The sequence below is a fragment of the Emydura macquarii genome, unplaced genomic scaffold (genome assembly GCF_026122565.2).
Source record: "Emydura macquarii macquarii isolate MOO-44397 ecotype Brisbane River unplaced genomic scaffold, CSIRO-AGI_Emac_v2 contig_1363, whole genome shotgun sequence".
NCBI classification, from domain to species: domain Eukaryota; kingdom Metazoa; phylum Chordata; order Testudines; family Chelidae; genus Emydura; species Emydura macquarii.
Genome location: NW_027131500.1, coordinates 16,967,129 through 16,985,310, shown reverse-complemented (window position 1 = coordinate 16,985,310; position 18,182 = coordinate 16,967,129). Strand labels below are relative to the sequence as shown.

General features: G+C 38.8%; 1 protein-coding gene across 3 annotated transcripts in view; it reads left to right on the top strand.

The window, feature by feature from the left end:
• The window catches only part of RXFP1 (relaxin family peptide receptor 1), a 73,727-nt gene that overhangs the window by 42,412 nt on the left and 13,133 nt on the right, over positions 1 to 18,182 (top strand). For 2 of the 3 annotated variants that reach the window (XM_067551821.1, XM_067551822.1), the window contains exons 4-11: positions 1,646 to 1,751; positions 5,368 to 5,439; positions 8,718 to 8,789; positions 10,680 to 10,751; positions 13,358 to 13,432; positions 14,161 to 14,232; positions 15,277 to 15,348; positions 16,817 to 16,888. In XM_067551821.1, coding sequence (XP_067407922.1) covers positions 1,646 to 1,751; positions 5,368 to 5,439; positions 8,718 to 8,789; positions 10,680 to 10,751; positions 13,358 to 13,432; positions 14,161 to 14,232; positions 15,277 to 15,348; positions 16,817 to 16,888 — 613 coding nt within the window. Of the gene's footprint in view, positions 1 to 1,645; positions 1,752 to 5,367; positions 5,440 to 8,717; positions 8,790 to 9,737; positions 9,810 to 10,679; positions 10,752 to 13,357; positions 13,433 to 14,160; positions 14,233 to 15,276; positions 15,349 to 16,816; positions 16,889 to 18,182 lie in introns of all 3 variants that reach the window. The other variant, XM_067551823.1, reaches the window with a different exon arrangement.

Genomic DNA, 18,182 nt, shown 5'->3' with positions numbered 1-18,182 from the left:
GAAATTTAAAATAATATAGAAACAATATATCTGCTGTTTGTTCCACAAGTTTGCTAAATCTTCTCAATGTATATATTTTTGTTTTGCTTTTTACATCCAGTGCTTTTCATTACATGCTACAATACTGTGCCATTAAACCTAACACCAAAAGCTAACCCATCTTGTGATTGCGTACAGTCATTTGTTAGAGCAAATGATATAATTTTGTGAACCAGTATTCTTTTAAATGTATGCGCTCCATGTTCAATGCTGTGTGCACAATCCTGTCTATATTCATGCACATGATTACTCCATTTATGTATGTAAGTGGGTGTTTAGATACCCACTTGTTCACACATGTAATTATATGTGTGCTTTAATATGGGCATGTAGTTGTGCACTTTTTTGTGCACAGGGACCAACACCTACCAATACAACCACTGACATTTTGGTCCTGGTCCTTGATGTACCACAATCTGCTTTTGTTCACAAAACCTGATGCATTTGCATATCAGGCAGATATCAAAGTTCTGTTACAAATGATCTAACTAGCAACTTAGAACTATTTCTAAACTTCGTACCACCATCTTCACACCACACATGGGTTAGGAAAACAAATGAAGTCAGTCTAGAGGACAATTGTTATTTTTCATCCTTCTCCTGAGTTAATCATTAGCTACAGTTTTTGAGATTCCACCTTAATTTCTTCTTCTCAGGTTCCTCTGTTGAATGTGTTATTAGTAAAAATATGTCTTTTAATATTGTTTATATCAAATTATACAGACATCAAAAAAAGAAGTAAAAAAGTCTAAGACTTTACAGCACTCAGGAGTGGATGGGCAGGGGGCAACAGCGCACCAGTAAGAGCTCCCAAGAGGCACGAGCAAGAGGCATTGTGCTGGCATCAGACACCGTGTCTCTGGGAGTGAGGGCAGAATGTGCTTGCTGCTACCAGGGGAGATTTTCAAAGTGGCAATTAGATGTCCAACTCTCACTGACTTTCAGTGAGAGTTGGGAACCTATTCGCTCTTTATGCCATTGAAAATCTCCCCCATACTCTTGAAAACATGCAGCATGCTCTTCACTGATCTGGGGAGGGGCCAGAGACCTGTCTTCTCCCTGTCCTAGACTTAGCTAGCAATGCTGGAGGTGCTAGGTCAAAGCATAGAAACTGTGCCCAGATTGTGCCCAGGCCTGGCTGAGGGTGGGTAATAAAGGGGAAAGAAATGTTCTTGGATTCATTGTTATCCCCTTGCACAGAACTGTCCAGTCTAGCCCAGATAATGTAATACAGACTAAATAATCTGGTGAGGGTCTTGCAAATCATGGACTTTGGATTTCACAGAAATAGGTCACAAAACAGATAAAAAAAATTATCCCCACCACATCGGGCCACGATCACAGTATCACACTCAAAATTGTGTTCTAAACGTGCTGCTATTGTATTAGTCTCAGAAGTCTTTTAATTACCTATATTTATATCAATCACTGTCTTACTAGATCTAAATTAAATGTGTACCTGAGAACCTTAAGTTAAAGCATTATCCAACTCTGTTTAATGTGCTCTGACATATTGTTATACTAAATAACGTTTTTCTACCCTATCTCTTTTCTCCCCATCCCACAACCCACCTTCTGCCACGTCCACAATCTTCTCTTCATACAGTGATTGATTCTGTGCCAGCAGAATGTTTGTGCCAAGGGCTAGAGCTTGACTGTGATGGTGCCAATTTACGCGCTGTCCCTTCAGTCTCTTCAAATGTAACTCTGATGTAAGTAGAGCAGAATAAGCAGCTTCCTGATCTGTACAGCATTGAATATCAACTCTGCAGACCACCTCTTAATTATACCCTTATAATTATAGCTACTGAAACTGGTGTAAACTTAAAGTACAATATCATTCTGTGTTGACAAATCTTGTGAGTAAAATAATTTTAAACACAGATTATCCCTTCATAAAATAAGAGAAAAGAAATTACAACAGTTCAAAATCAGTACAGGAAGATTTAAGATTTGAAAGAGATCAAACCCTGACCACGGGTCTTGGCTTACACACATACACAAAGTCTGAAGTTGTGCTTCCCACCTGGCAAACAAAATGCATCATCATACATCCCTATGGATCCCAGGAATTTTTCTGTAAAGTTTCTTGCTGTTTTCAGGACATGAAACTACTTGCAGTGGTGCCTTTAATGGACATGTGGGGAACAGGGGCATGTGCTGTGGGAGATAGGCTTTATGTGCATTTCAGTTTGGAAATAAACTCAAATCTAGGAGTTTTATCTTCTGATTTTTGAACTATAGTTCAGTATAGTTTAGCTATGCTGCCATTTGTCAACAGGGTGGAGGCACCAAATCAGACTCTGTGGTGATGCATCTTTGGGCTCATCAGTAATTAGACTCAGTAATTAGAGTAGCAGGTGCAAACAGCCAGGCAACAATTTTCTGTCTGACAAATTCAGGGCATTTCACATTGGTACCCACTAGGCTTTTGCTATACCTCCCCATCCCACATGTAATCAACTGGGGATGGATCTTGAATGGACTGCAGGTGACATAACATGATGCCCAGAAAGTTGGATGTATGGGATGCAAGAGTGGCAACAAGTAGGACTTCCCACCCTCTCTCAGGTCCACTGCCTTCCCATTGGCTGGGGATGGGGGATAAGTCTAGCCATGTGATTCTTGCACAAGCCCCCCAAGTATTTAAATTCTTCAAAGTTTTTCATAATTCTGTTGCTCCTGCTAGTAGAAGAATTTAAATACTTGGGCAGGGGGTCCAAAAGCCAAATGGCCCTCCTACCCATTAGCCCGTTTTGGTATCAGGAAGGAATTTTTCAGACCAAACAGGTAGGAGTCTGGTGGGGTTTTTCACCTTCCTCATAGCATTTTAGGGTATGTCTATGCAGCCCGTGGCAGTGAGCCTCCTAGCCCAGGTCAACAGACTCAGCCTTGCAGGGCTCACCCTACAGCACTAACAGTGGCTGTGTCAATGTTGCAGCTTGGACTGGAGCTCAGGCTCTGAAGCCTAAGGAAGGGGGTGGGTTTCCGAGCCCAAGCCACAACTTAAAAGTGCTGTCTATACAGCTATTTTTAACATGGTAGCATGAGCCCAAGTCCGTCGACCAGGGCCTGGAGGCTTGCTGCCAGGGGCTGTTACTGGCTGTGTAGAAGTACCATGGAGGCACAGTTGGGTCAAGCAGTAGGACATGAAAATTTAACAGTTAAGCTCACCACAACTTGCGGCCAGTGTCCAGTGCGGATAAAGGCCAGCTCCCAGGGGTAAATGAGACCTGGAATGTCATCAGTGGACCTCGTGCCTATAGGAGTAAGGGAAACCTGAAGTCTCTGTAGACTGAGGTCCACCCTTACTAGCTTCTGTTCGCCCTTCACACAGGGGAAGCCAGAGAGGATTCAGAAGCAAACCGAGTCCTAAAAGTAGGCTTGGGCCTGTATACCCTGAGCTATTCGTTATTTGGTGGGAGTCCTGTAACCCCACACTGGAATAGCTTCAAAGTCTGTTATGTGAGAATGAGGGGTGGCCATATATCATTCCTTCCCTGTGTTAAATTAATAAAGTTGCAGCCTGCTGCTTAAATCCATCCCATGTGTGTATTGTTCATTCGCCCTCATGTCCTGATCAATCTAGTATTGTAAAACATTGCCCTGCATTTTACTCCTGAATAGAAGTCATAGCATTATCATTTTGTTTAAACAAGCTGTCCCAGACCTCAATTTTTTTTTTACAAATTAATGACAATCCATGATCAGGCAATGACAGAGCCAACTCTTCTTTTAGACTGCTTTAAATTCTATCTTTATATATGGAAGTGTATTCACATCTTGAAAAAAATACCATTCCTGCTAATTTTTCAGTTTAAAAACCAGAATGAGGGCCAAGCTAGTGGTTTTGTGCTAGAGCCACAGTTTAGATTATTAGTACTTACTGTATCTCTCATTCATAGGGTCAGCAGAGAATGAGTGTGCCTGTGGAGACAGCTCACTCAACCCCCAAGGAATGGACTGTTTCACATCACTTAACAATCACCCTCCCTGCTGGTTAAAGAGTGGTGTAGTGATGGGAGTCCAAATTAATCTTAAACTGAAAAGACAGAGGCTATGATATGCATCATTAAGAGAGGTACAATAGGTTTAAAGTAGGTGAAAAAGTGAGTTCTCAGGGCTCAAGCAGAGACAGAGAGAGGGAGAACATTTTAAATTATTCTCACAGGATTTTATGTTCTGTGTAATTAAAATGGCTTCACCCTATGATTCCCAGCTGTTGACTCTTGTCTTCTGCGATACAAGAGACTTGGGTCTGAGTCCCAGTCTCTTGGCTCCCTTGGTCAGCAGGTCCTCAGAGTGCTGCAAAGGTGTCTGGTTCAGTCCTAAGTGCCTCATGTCATAAAACAGCCATCCTTCAAACTGACCAAAGGAGCAGTGATGATAAGGACCCAGAGTGAGACCCTCCCAGTCATCTTTGGCCAGAGGATAGTAACTGTTATGTGAGAACTTGAGTGGGGATGTTAGTGAAAGTGTAGAAAAGTGAAGGGAACATTGAAGATTTCTCAAGGCTGAAGAGTCTAATTTCCCTCTGAGACAAAAAAATACAATGCTGATCCACGATCTCCACTTTTAATTTATGTATTGCCCTATGGAAGACTCTTGATCAACTACGTAGTTCTCACTCCTGAGTCCACAAGGCTGATATTTTTAGGGCATGTCTACGGTGGAGCTGGAAGGTGTGATTTCCAGCTAGAGGAGGCATATCTGATAAATAGAAGCATAAATAGAAGAATGGCCACAGTGGTAGGAGGGGATAACCTCCTGAGTACATTCCCATCTGAGACACCAGGTTTGTATTCAGGCAGCTAGCCTCCCACCAGTTGTGCAGCTGCAGCTTCGCTTCTGTTTTAGCATGCTAGCTTTATCAGAACTAGTGTGGCTATGTCTCCTCGAGCTGGAAATTATACCCGCCTGCTCCAGTGTAGACATACCTTTAAGCTCTTTCAACTCTTTATTGCATCTTTCAATGGCTGTATAATGTGCAGCTGATGTGAGTTTATTTATAGAAAGGGACTTGGGGGAAACAGTGCTTACTGGTGTAACTCCTTTGACTTAAAGGGACTCCAAAGATTTAATATGATATAGAGGCAGGACAGGAGGGCATACAACAAAAAATCCCTTCTCTGTTTAGTTTTCAAAACACACATGTATGCATACTGGCATATAGGGTAACCTTACTGGAAATATTTAACGTATTATAAAAATTTCTGCCAAATAAAATATTGTGCAATTCATTAGATCAAAATGAAGTTGGCGGAGTTATGCTGGTGATGAATTTGGCCTACTTAGTGTATTTACAGAGTAATTTTATTTTTATTACAGGTCCCTTCAACGGAATCAGCTAAGAAAGCTTTCAGCTGATATTTTTAAGAAGTACCAGGACCTTAAAAATCTGTAAGGAATTGTTTTAACCTAAAACCTTAAATAACAGCAAACTGTAATAAGGCAATTTTTGTGACAAAACCCTGATTATACTGAAAAATCTACTGTTTCTTATCTTTAGCTGAAATTTTCAATCATGCAAGTTATTTTTGTTCAACTAGCCTGTGGCTTCCATCCCTTTTTTTTGCAGCCTAAACTTTCTGGACATTGTGTTTTTATCATTTGGATTTTTGTACAGTGGAAAACTAATAATAATGTGGATCTTAATATGCATCATGTCTTAAGAAAATTGAATTTATAATAGACAGCAATACATCAAAAGAAGGAAACTGAAACAATTTTACTCAGTATTTTGAAAGTTTGTAAAAAAAATGGCATTCCTTGCCATGAAAAGACTCATTCATGTCTTTAAGAACATTTTTATTTTAAAAAAAGCACATATTGAGCCTTTTGGTGGTGATTACTATCTTGTGATCACTACCACAAAATGGCTTAGACCATGTCCAAAACCTTTTGACTGAATTATTTCTTGTATATGTCTGTGTTCTGTATATATTTCATTATTTAAAAAAATAAATAAATCCCAGTCCTTTAATGGGGTGAATGATAACAAAAATAAGGGACAATTGAGAAATAAAGTGTGAAAGCATAGCACTCTTTGTTGCCAGTTCAAGACATATACAGTAATATTTTTCTTAGAACATTCTTGGTAACTAACTTCTATGGCAATTCTGAGAGTCTGCAGCACCATCTTGTGTTCATAAACTTAAGTACAGTTACGATCTCAAACTAAAAAAATTTAAGTGGCTTGTTTCATTAAATAAAACATATACATGAAAAACTTTCTTACGGAATTTAATTCCTTTAATTTACTTCTGATTCACAAGTCTGGGTTTGCTAAGGGATCTCTCACAAAGTGGTAAGACCTTTTTGGGTCCATTCTGTTTGACCAACCTGATTGCCTTCTATGATGACATAACTGACTCTGTGGATGTAGGGAAAGCGGTGGACTTGTTATACCTTGACTTTAGTAAAGCTTTTGATACGATCTCCCACAGTATTCTTATCAGCAAGTTAAAGAAGTATGGGTTGGATGAACACATGTATAAAGAGGGATGTTTCAAGATATATAAAATGGAAAGAAAGCTGGCTAGATCATTGGGCTCAATGGGTAGTGATCAACAGCTCAATGTCTAATTGGCAGCTGGTAACATGCGGAGTGCTCCAGGGGTCGGTGCTGGGACCGGTTTTGTTCAACATCTTCATTAATGATCTGGAGGATGGGGTGGTTTGCACCCTCAACAAATTAGCAGACGACACTGAAATGGGAGGAGTGGTAGATATGCTGGAGGGCAGGAATAGGATACAAAGTGCCCTAGACAAATTAGAGGATTGGGCCAAAAGAAATCTGATGAGGTTCAGCAAGTACAAATGCATAGTCCTGCACTTAGGACGGAAGAATCCCATGCACTGCTACAGACAGGGGACCGACTGGCTAGGCAGCAGTTCAACAGAAAAGGACCTGGAGGTTACAGTGGACAAAAAGCTGAATATGAGTCAACGGTATATCCTTATTGCCAAGCATATGGGCTGCATTAGCAGTAGCATTGCCAGCACATCGAGGGAAGTGATTATCCTCCTCTATTCAGCACTGGTGAAGCCACATTTGGAGTACTATGTCCAGTACAGAAGGCCCCCCACTACAGAAGGATGTGGACATATTGGGAAAAGTCCAAAAGAAGGCAACAAAAATGATTAGGGGTCTGGAGCACATGACTTATGAGGAGAGGCTGAGGGAACTAGGCTTGTTTAGTATGCAGAAGAGAAGAATGAGGGGGGATATGATAGCAGCCTTTAACTACCTGAAAGGGGGTTCCAGGGAGGATGGAACTAGAAAGTTCTCAGTGGTAGTAGATGAGAGAACTAGGAGCACTGATCTCAAGTGGCAGTGGGGGAGGTCTAGGTTGGATATTAGGAAAACCTTTGTCACTAGGAGGGTGGTGAAGCACTGGAATGGTTACCTAGGGAGGTGGTGGAATTTCTATCCTGAGAGGTTTTTAAGGTGCAGCTTGACAAAGCCCTGGCTGGGATGATTTAGTTGTGGTTGGTCCTGCTTTGAGCAGGGGGGTGGACTAGATGACCTCCTGAGGTCCCTTCCAACCCTAATCTTCTATGATTCTATGATTCTATGTTTCTTTTCAAGTCAATGTCAAATCTCTCAAGAATTTCAACAGGAGCAGGACTGAATCCTTTACTCGATTTTGTTGAAAAGTTGTTTTTTTTAACAACAAAGACAGAAAAAATGTATAGAGAAGGTAAACATGCTTTAAAAAAATACAAGTCTCATAGATTCATAGATTTTCAGGCAAGAAGGGACCATCATGATTTATCTAGTCTGACCTCTTGCACTTTTCAGGCCAAAGAACCTCACTCACCCACTCCTGTTAATCTCTGGCTGAGTTACTGAAGTCTTCAGATCATGATTTTAAGACTTCAAGTTACAGAACATCCACCATTTACACTAGTTTAACATCTTATCACAAAAAGTAATGATACTACCCTATGTAATATTTTGAAACTCAGTTCAGTAATTGCAAAGGAGATGGAGCAAAAATGGCGGGAAAGTATACATAATACTTTCAGTTAGCAACAAGCAGCACGTTTCAGCATACATTTTGATTAAATTACCTTAAAATGCAATCCTTTGAAAATTGTCCCATATTATAAATAGAAATTCCAGCCATGTGTTTTAATCGACCTTTGCTGTAGGCCTAATTAGAATAACAACAACTCCACAACTGTCCATATACATCAATATATACAAACCACTGCATGCACTCCAGTGTCCCAGTTCTATAATCTTATCTGCAGAGGCACATCCTGCACCCACACAAGCCTGTTGACTGCAGTAGGACTCTGCACAAGCATAAGTGTCTTCTTACACAGATCAGATATCATGATTAGGGACTGAAACAGGAGGCTGCATGTGTGTACTGATTTATTTGCAATAAATACAAGGAAAGTCATGTGTTTGTTTTGTCTGATTTTGAATGATCATTGCAGCAAAGTTATTTATTTATTTATTTAAATATACCTTTTGAAATCTTTAAGATAAGACCAGCTATGTGAAATAGCTGTTGTGTAAGTTTAATTTTAAGGTCTAACGGCCTTGACAGCATCCTTTTAAATAATATATGTACCTTAGTTTGATATTTAGTTGATAAGTTTGGTGATCTTTTTGCATTTGCATTTTTACCAAATTAATTGTTGTCATTATTATATCTTCTCAGGTATCTTCAGAATAATAAAATCAGAGCTGTATCGGAACATGCTTTTAGAGGATTATACAACCTGACAAAACTGTAAGTATCACCATTGCAGTACTGAAGCAATGTGGAATGGGGCTACTTTTGAAAACAGCTATAGATTTCTCCCTCATTTATTGTGCACTCCAAAATGATAACTCCAAAAGATAACTCCAAAATGGCCCAAATCCTGAACTCCATTATTTCACTAAGCGCTTATCCTTAGTAAACCTTCAGAGGATTTGGACATGTGGTAGCTAGGTTATTCAGCAGGGAAGTACACTGAAAATATTCCATGGAGTTTGTAGTCTATCCCAATCCCTAAAATTTACTGTGTTCCAGAAAGAAAAAGAGAAAACCTCAGTGATTTTAAATGGCAGTTATCCTGGATCCAGTTGTTATGGAATTAAGAGACAGGAATGAAAACAGTAGAGCTGCCATGTTCAATTTGAAATAATTGAAAACTCTTATTTTTCTATATAGAAGCAATCATATAAGGAAAGGGTTGAGATTAAAGTCTGTTCCTTATTTTGCAGCAGATTTTACAGAAGATGACTCGTTTCCAATTTAAAAATACTTTTGGCCAGTGAGCAAGATTGTAGAAAAAATAAATCTGTGTACTGAAACAGCTTAAAAGGGAAATTCCAAATCTGTTGTTATCCTTATTCTTTGTATTTTTTCAGCCCAATTTTGGATGATAGTTTATTCTTATTATTCTTATTATTATTATTACTATTACTACTGCTATGGACAATTTGCAGCTTCAAGTGAACTTTTGTCCACACAGCCATATCTTTAATAAGAATGTGAGACTGCTACCATGGCAGACATTAGTGATCACAGTCACACAAGGGTAATGTTTTTATTGTTAAGAATGGAATCTCTTGAGGATGCAATTTATCAATGCTGTTAGGAATAATAAAGGAAAAACTAAAAATTCTTCTTCACTCCTCTAACGCTGATTAGACAGTCTATTGTTTTTTATCTTTATTGATCTTGCTTCAGGTATCTGAGTCACAACAAGATAACCTTTTTAAAGCCTGGTGTCTTTGAAGATCTGCGTAAGCTTGAGTGGCTGTATGTACTGTTCTTATTTTTGTATATATTTTCTCAAGAAATAATTAAGGCAACACAGAGAAATATTTTTATCTTTTTTTATCCATGTAACATTTCTTTGTATACAGCATGATTATTAAGGAATTCCTTCTGCTCTCAGTGGGCAAAAACTTCCATTGCCTTTGGAAGCAGAATTGAGCCCTACAACTTTAATAGCTCTTGTGTAGCTTATTTTTCAGTAGTACATACAGTTGTAAATAAGTGACTGCTTACCACAAAATAATACATAAACTCCAAAATGACAAAAATGGAGCACTTCAGAATGGAATTTCTTGGACAGCCTTTTCTCTGTATATGATGCTTGAAATCCCACAGAGGAGATGACATACATAATATGAAATCTTGACAATATTACTGCTTCTTCTGACAGTGGGATTTGAAAAAAATTACATTGCGATTAGAGGGTGTTAATAACATATCTGTCTGTCAGATGAAGAATGACTTTGACAAACTTTTATTGTGCATGTTCTGTGGGAAGATTATCTTGAGGATGTTTTGATGTACTGCTAATTTGAAGAAATTCTCTATGTGGTGTCAAAGTTCTGATCACATTGTTTTAAAAGTTGACCAAAAAATTGCTCTTGTTTTTAAGTTAAAAAGAAATTTTCAAACAATCATGTGAACTGCATTGGAAAAGGAGTTTCCATTTTAATTAATGAAGCTTTAATACTCTACCTCAATATACCATAATATGCTAATTCAATTTTCTTATGAAGTTTGAATGGGTATCTGAAGAATACCACTTCAGGGTACATTATATTTTTCCATGTCTGTTCAGTTTCAGACCCCAATCATTTATCAGTCTGATATACACTTTATTCTGATTTACAGGATTATTGAAAATAACAAGATCAGTCAGATCTCTCCACGAACATTTCATGGACTCAACTCACTTATTCTCCTGTAGGTATTAAAATATTAATTAAGTGAAATATTTTAAAAAGAAAATAAATTAAAACTAATGTGTGTTTAAAAGATTTGTTTGTTTGTCATGCTGTATTGTTAACTCTCTCTGGTAGTGGAGCTTATTTGTGGGAAACTGAGCACCCCTGCAAAACCTGGCTTATTCAGACTTTTTATATGCTAAAGTCCATGTGTCCTGTATTGGTCCTCTAAAATCAAAAGGAGCAAAATTGAGCTCTTGCTTTTTAAAAGGCACATAAGAAACCAATCAGGATGCACATGATTCTCTACCTTTGGCCATGTCCACACTACATATTTGTCTACCTAAGTTACGTTGGCATACGGCTGCTGCAGTTATTACATCGCTTGTGTGTGTACCTACTTGGCTCCTTGTGTCAGTGGTGCACATCCTCACCTGGAGCGCTTGTATCTATGCAGAGTACACTGCACCATAAGTAGGTATCCCACTGTGCAATTTGCCACCATCCAGTGCAGGGTCTTCTGGGAAGTTCTTGCAGTGCCTGATGGGGCTAAAATAAGTCGCACAGGGATGACTGGGAGCATGGGGTCAAATTTGCAAGTGTTCTCCATACCATAATTTCATCTGTATCCCATAATTTTCACCCCTTTTCAAAATCCCACAAACCCATGCGTTTCTCCTAGCTGACAGAAGCATGGCACCTGTACAGCCCTGCACTATTGTTATGAACATAGCAAGCACGGGGCGCATGGTCAGCGGGGTGGTTACACTCTACAGTGGAGCTCTGCTAGGTGTGCTCACCAAACTGGGCAACCAGGAAAACAAATTTCAAAAATTCACTGGGCTTTAAAGGGGTTAGAGGGGGGTTTCTTCTCTACCTGACCCATGGACAGCAGAGTTCACAACAGTGGCCAGAATGGTCAGTATGGGGTATTGTGGGAGAGCTGCTGGAGACCATTAGCAGTTGATGTAAGTAACGCAGTGTCTATACTCTCACTGCATTGATCTGACTACATATGCTGTGACTCTACACCGCTCAGGGAGATGGTGTTATTAAGTCAGCATAGTGGGGCACTTATGTCATCGGTATCATATCAATCATGTATCATAAATTCAATCATGTATCATATCTCAAATGATCAGCTGGATAATTTGGGAACCAATAAACACATGGGTACTGAAAAACTATGGCGAGGATGGAAAAAGAGAGAGAGAGATTTGCTTGTATCCATTTGGGGGGAGGGAACCATGATATAACTTCTCAATAGCTTTTCATTGCATAAGATTGTTTCATGGAAACTGGTGTTTTCAGTAAATTGTATCTTGTCCCAGGTTTATTGGACTCAGTGACTGCAATATTCTTGAATGTTTGCATACCTTGTGGAAACTTACAGTGAAAAAAATTTTATATTTCCATAGTAAAACCTACCTTTATATGATTAAATCCTTATACATCTTTACTGACCGTCTTTTGTTCAATAATGGTATTTAGATTATTTGGTATTGTTCACCAGTCCATAGTGCATTGTTATATTTTAGTGCCTGGCTCAAATCTACCAGTTTTTAGGGAAGGACCTGGATCTTTTCACCTCAGCCCTCTCTGTTGTGATGCAAATTTTAAAAGGCCAGAATCTTCTCTCACCAGTGTAAATCCAGAGCAACTCAACTGAAACCAATGTGAGAACAGACTATGGCCAATTACTATGTATCTATGCAAATATCAAATGCTGCTGAATATAAAAAAGGACCCAGCCCTACTCCCATTGATTCAGTGGGAAAACAATCAGGCTAAGGGTTTAATTTCAAAAAGATAAATGGGGCCAGATTCACATATACACTTCAGGTGCTTTGTGCTGCTCCCATGATGCAAGGCAGCCAGAGTGTGCCAGTCAGGCCCATCGACAGGGGGAGCAAACGGGGCAATTGCCCAGGGACCCGGCGATTTAAAAGGAACCAGGCCTCTTCCACCTGCGGCCCTGCCCACACTCCACCCCTGCTGCACCCCAAGCGGTCCCGCCCAGCCGCACTGATCACCGTGTCACTCCTTCCCCTTCTCTGCCATTGCTCGCCACTTGCATCCCTCCTTTCCCCGCCCCCGCTCATCCCCCTCCCCCCACCGCTGCTTGTTGTGTCCCTGTCTTCCCTGTTCAGCCTCCCCTCCCTCACCCAGCCGTCCCTCGCCGCCTGGGGGAAGGGGAAGTGTGGAAGAGAAGATGGGGACCGAGTTGAGGGGAGGGATGCAGTGGCGAGCAAGTCAAGCAGGGTAGGGGGCAGAACTGGGGGTGGGGGTGAACAGCGCGTGGGCTGCGGACAGAAGAGGCAGGATAGGACTGTTCTCCTCTAGGGCCTGGAATTGCTGTTGGTGGGCCCAGCTGGTACCAATGAATCTGCCCCAACATCTGCAAAGAATTTCCCTTTCCCAAGTCATTCATTTAGTAATTCAGGATACAATAGGATCACACCAGTACTCCTAATGACATACACTGGTTTTTAATCATTTACTATCTCTAACAATATGAAAAATGAATAAATTCTACTTGCCTTGTACTGAGAAGAAACAAAACTGTAAAAGAGACACCGTTCTTCTTTACATTAATTGCTACCAATACTATTTTTCTTTTTCCAGAGTACTGATGAATAATTCTCTTGCTCATTTGCCTGATATACCTCTTTGCCAACACATGCCCAGACTACATTGGCTGTAAGTCTTTATTTTACAAAAAATAAAACTTTTGTCTTCTTTAAATCAATGTCATTCCATGACTCTTTTTATCAAGCTAATACAAGTGTGGGGAATGATGTCGCAGGGTAGACAATCCCCATTTCATGCCAGCCCACCTCGAAAGACTCCCTGATGTGTATTGAATTCTGGTAGGAGAATATTGCAGGCATAGAATCATAGAATATTTGTGTTGGAAGGGACCTCAGGAGGTCATCTAGTCCAACCCCTACTCAAAGCAGGACAAACCCCAACTAAATCATCTCAGCCAGGGCTTTATCAAGGTGGGCCTTAAAAACTTGTAAGGATGGAAGTGAGTATGTGGTGAGCATGCTTATGGTTGTATCCTGGTGGAAGTTTTAGAGACAAGGGGCTCCCTGCGTTCTTTCCTCCTCCAGACCACTCTCATTAGGGCAGTCATAATTTGGCCCTCAGATTTTGAAAACAATAAAGAGATAGTGTCTCTATGGTACCTGTCAAAATCTGAGTTCAGGATTCAGATTTTCACCCGCCTGAGTTGATGACCCTGCTATCACCTAAAGCAGTTTAGGGCGTGCTGAATAATGAAACATCCAAGTACTATTATGTTTGTGCAGTCCTAAGGTTCTGCTGAGGTTTTCCTTTAATAATTAATTACTGCAGAGTAACTATCTGATTGAAGTTAACTTCTTTTCAGTGATAGAATGTTTTGTTTTGTTTTTATCTCCTAGGGACTTTGAAGGCAATCATATAAATAATTTAAGAAATGTCACTTTCATCTCCTGCAGCACTTTAACTGTACTGTAAGTAATAGCACATTCTGTGCAGCCAGAATGAGCAGTGGTTGTGGTGAACTGTTACATTATGCACAATGACCCATATCAAGTTTCCAAAATATCGGTTGGTCCTTAGAACTGGTGGAGATTATTAAAATGTGAAATTTAATTATATTCAACAAAGTAGAACTATTCTATGAACAAATATAAAATTCACCACTGATGAATGCAGCACGACTCCACTGAAATGAATTTGACCCATAGTATCAAATACTGAGATTTAGCAACATATATAGAAATGATGCCACTAAATATAAAAGAAAAAAATTTCCAACACATGAGCTGTTCAGATTCATGGATAATATCATTCGGTCAGCTTGCTGATCTGAGACATTGTAGAATTTCCACAAAGCTTCCTCAAAGCTGTTGCAATCATCTTCACAATTCCACTTCACTCCCTTCTGATGCTGTTGATAAGCTTCTGGACTCTGCCTATTGTCACTTTCTCATCTCTCCTGCACTTCTTTCCTACACAGCTCTCCCCTGATCATTACTTGCGTATTGGGAGATTTTTGGTGAACAAAGAATGCAGGCTCAAGTCTTTGATGATTGAATTTCTCAGAAGTAACAGATTTTGGATTTGGACTTTTGTGTTTTTTGCATAAAATACGTGTTTCAGTCACATGCTCAAAAATGTCATGAATTTTCAAATAATCAATAGTTAATTCCATAATACTGTCATATGTAGTACAGCAATCAAGATATTTGACATTTCTGAATAACTTTAGTTATCGGCAGATCCAAAAGCAACTGAAAAAACATACAGCATATATATGCTATATATAATCACAGTAAAAATTCTTTACAGAATAATAAAATGTATTAACTTTTAATAACTTGGAATATCTTTAATTTAATGAATAATTAAATAAGATATGAAACATTGTATAAAACAAAATAAAGAAAGTGCAAAATAATATAAAATATAATTAATTACTTGATTATGTATCACAGTCTTCTCAGAAAACAAATACATTTGAGGAAGTATAATTTTGTTTTTTATACTTTCAGGGTGATGAGAAGAAACAAAATCAGTTCCTTAAATAAAAACAGCTTTTCCTCTCTCCAAAAGTTAGATGAACTGTAAGTTGATTTTTTAAGTCAAAGAACAACTGACTAATTTTGATCATTTAAATTGTGAAGATGGATTTTATATATTTGTCAGTAATTCTGCTTTCATATAACAAGCTCTAGAGAAAGCATCAAATTGCACAGTCATTCAACATATGAGATAGTAGATAAAGTCAATAAAATACATAATCTAGGAGAGTGTTGTGTGTCTAGCCACAAGAGCATTGTGTTCCCTGAATAAGGACAAAGGCATGTCACAGAGGATATGTCCACTAGAAAAAATATCACCCATATGCCAGCAATAGCACAGATGCATGAGGTGAAGCCAGTAATGTAATCAGGGCTCCCAGGTATTTTTACCACCAGTAAACAGGAAAGCAGCTGACCAAGAAGAATCTTCACCCTGTGAGCTCATCCCAGATTTGGGTTCCTCACTTGATGCAAGCTGTTTGGCCAAATACTGCCCAATATCTAATCTTCCATTCTGGGTTAACATTATGGAGAAGGTTGTGTTGAGACAACCCTCAAAATGTCAGGTTGCCTCCTAACTACCTGACAATTGGAGAGGAGCCTTGTCAATCGGGGAGAGGCCTGGCTACAGCGCCTATTCTGCACTGGTCATATTGGTAGATGATCTTCTCATGTGATAGATAAAGGTAAAAGGCCAGATTATCTATTCATGTAACTGGATGCATCTCCATTGACTTGAAGTGTTTAATGTGACATTGCTCATTGGTTAACTTAATGTTCTGGGGGAACTGGGGAATTTTTGAAATACTGTATTTTTAAAATTGTCAAAGCATGCAAATCCCATTGCCCAGAATAGGCACATTTTTAATCTTTGTTACATCTTCAATATTAATAAGTGCTAAATATTATTATTAAAAATTAGATGGATAATGCATCCATAAGGACTTTTTTTTTTAAATCCACTTTAGTTGCATATAGGGGATAGGAATTTTATTCCAAACCAATTAACTATCATAAATATGAATTAAAATGGCAACTGACCAAACTTTATTGTAAATATAATTGAAATGGCCTTATCCTACTAACTCAGAAGTTAGATTATTTGGTTAGTTTAGGCAAAAAAAAATCCTTTGCTATTTCTGCCCAACACCATAACTGAACTGATTGGGGAGGAGGTGGAGAACTGGAGAGAAGAAGCAACACCAAAGAGGAGAAAATGAGAAGATAATTAAAAACAAAGCAAAAGAGAAGTAAAAAATAATAAACACTGTGAGTATTAAATGGTCTCACATAGTCAGACAAAATAGAATCTCAGGTCTTTATCTTTCACCTTTTGCTTTAACATCATTCTTTTATTTTCCAGGTTTCTGATAACCTCTATAGCAACCTGTAATTTTAGATGACAAAGGGAGTCAATATTATGGATCTCTTCATATTATTAATGCTTGTTGATCTAATGAAAAGAAGTTACTAAGAACTAATTATATTATGTCTGGGATTGTTTCCACAGAGACTTGGCTAGCAACAAGATTGAATCACTTCCTCCATATCTATTTAAGGATCTAAAGGAGCTCTCACAGCTGTAAGGCTTTATAACAATTCTTCCTTATATTGTGTTCTGTTGTACGTTATTCATTCAAAATGATGACTTCAGTCATCCAGTCCAGGAAGCAAAACCATGAAAGTCCATGAGGACTTGAAAATGCCAAATTTAGTCTGAAATGCAATTTTAAAAAAAGATTATGTACAGAATAATTGCATAAAAGATGTGTAGTATCATGATTGTCCAAAAAGAGTAATTATTTAAGATTATTCCTTCCTGATTTATGGTTAGTATTTTTAATAATTGGATTACATTACTTATCACACACAAAATAAATATGCCATTTAGAACGAGAGATCTCATGTACTTCAACAGGAGCTCAGCACGTGTCAAGAGTTGGCCCTAAAAATATATTTAAGGAATACACTTTTCTCTCAAGTATTGAATCTACTGTTAAAATGGCACATTTCTTCTACTGGCATCTATTAGTTTCTGTGTTTATGTTGTTATGATTCTGATTTTTTGTATTACAACCTGTAATATAGAAATCGGCTTCTGTGCTTGAGGGCAGAGCTGCAACAAGATTCAAGAGAAAGGTTACTACAAAATTAAAAAAAAACACTCTTCATTCTTTTTGGTGGAGGGTTCATATTTGTTTGATCTTTGTTACCAAATCTACAAACACTGCTGATGGTCATAACGGTGACTGTCATGAGCAGTTTTATTGACTTCATTGATTCCTGACTTCAGTGGAGCCATTCACAGTACCAAGTATCACACTCAATAGCGAGTGTTTGCAGGATCAGGCCCCATGTGCATTGTTTACCTTAATCTGAAATAGAAGTAATCTAGACTGAAAGTACATGTTTTGCTCTTTGTGCATGGAAAACGTATAACGGCTCTGGAAAGGTTGACAGACAAATGAGAAAAAAAGGCACAAAGTGAGTAACACCAGGAAATTAGTGGAGGAACAATAAAAAGACATAAGCGGGGATGGACTACGGTTAAACCAAAAATGTAGTGCCCAAAATGTGGAAACCACTTTGGAATCATAGACTCAATCATATTTGTTTATTTCCAAGGAGGGGTGGAGTCACAAATTTTAAAGACCTTTTCAGACCATGATTCTACCCATTCAGTCCTGTTTTAGGGCCAGATTGTGACATTTAAACCATTGATCACAATAGAGAGTTAGTAGGGAGTGTGCTGTAATAAGAGAGATCCCTGAGAGAACACTTACTCTTGTATCCTCCCCATTCCTTTTGCAAAAGTGCTTGTACTCCTCCACAACACTGAGCATTGACTCTCACCTTGTTAATGCATTTCTGTGGTG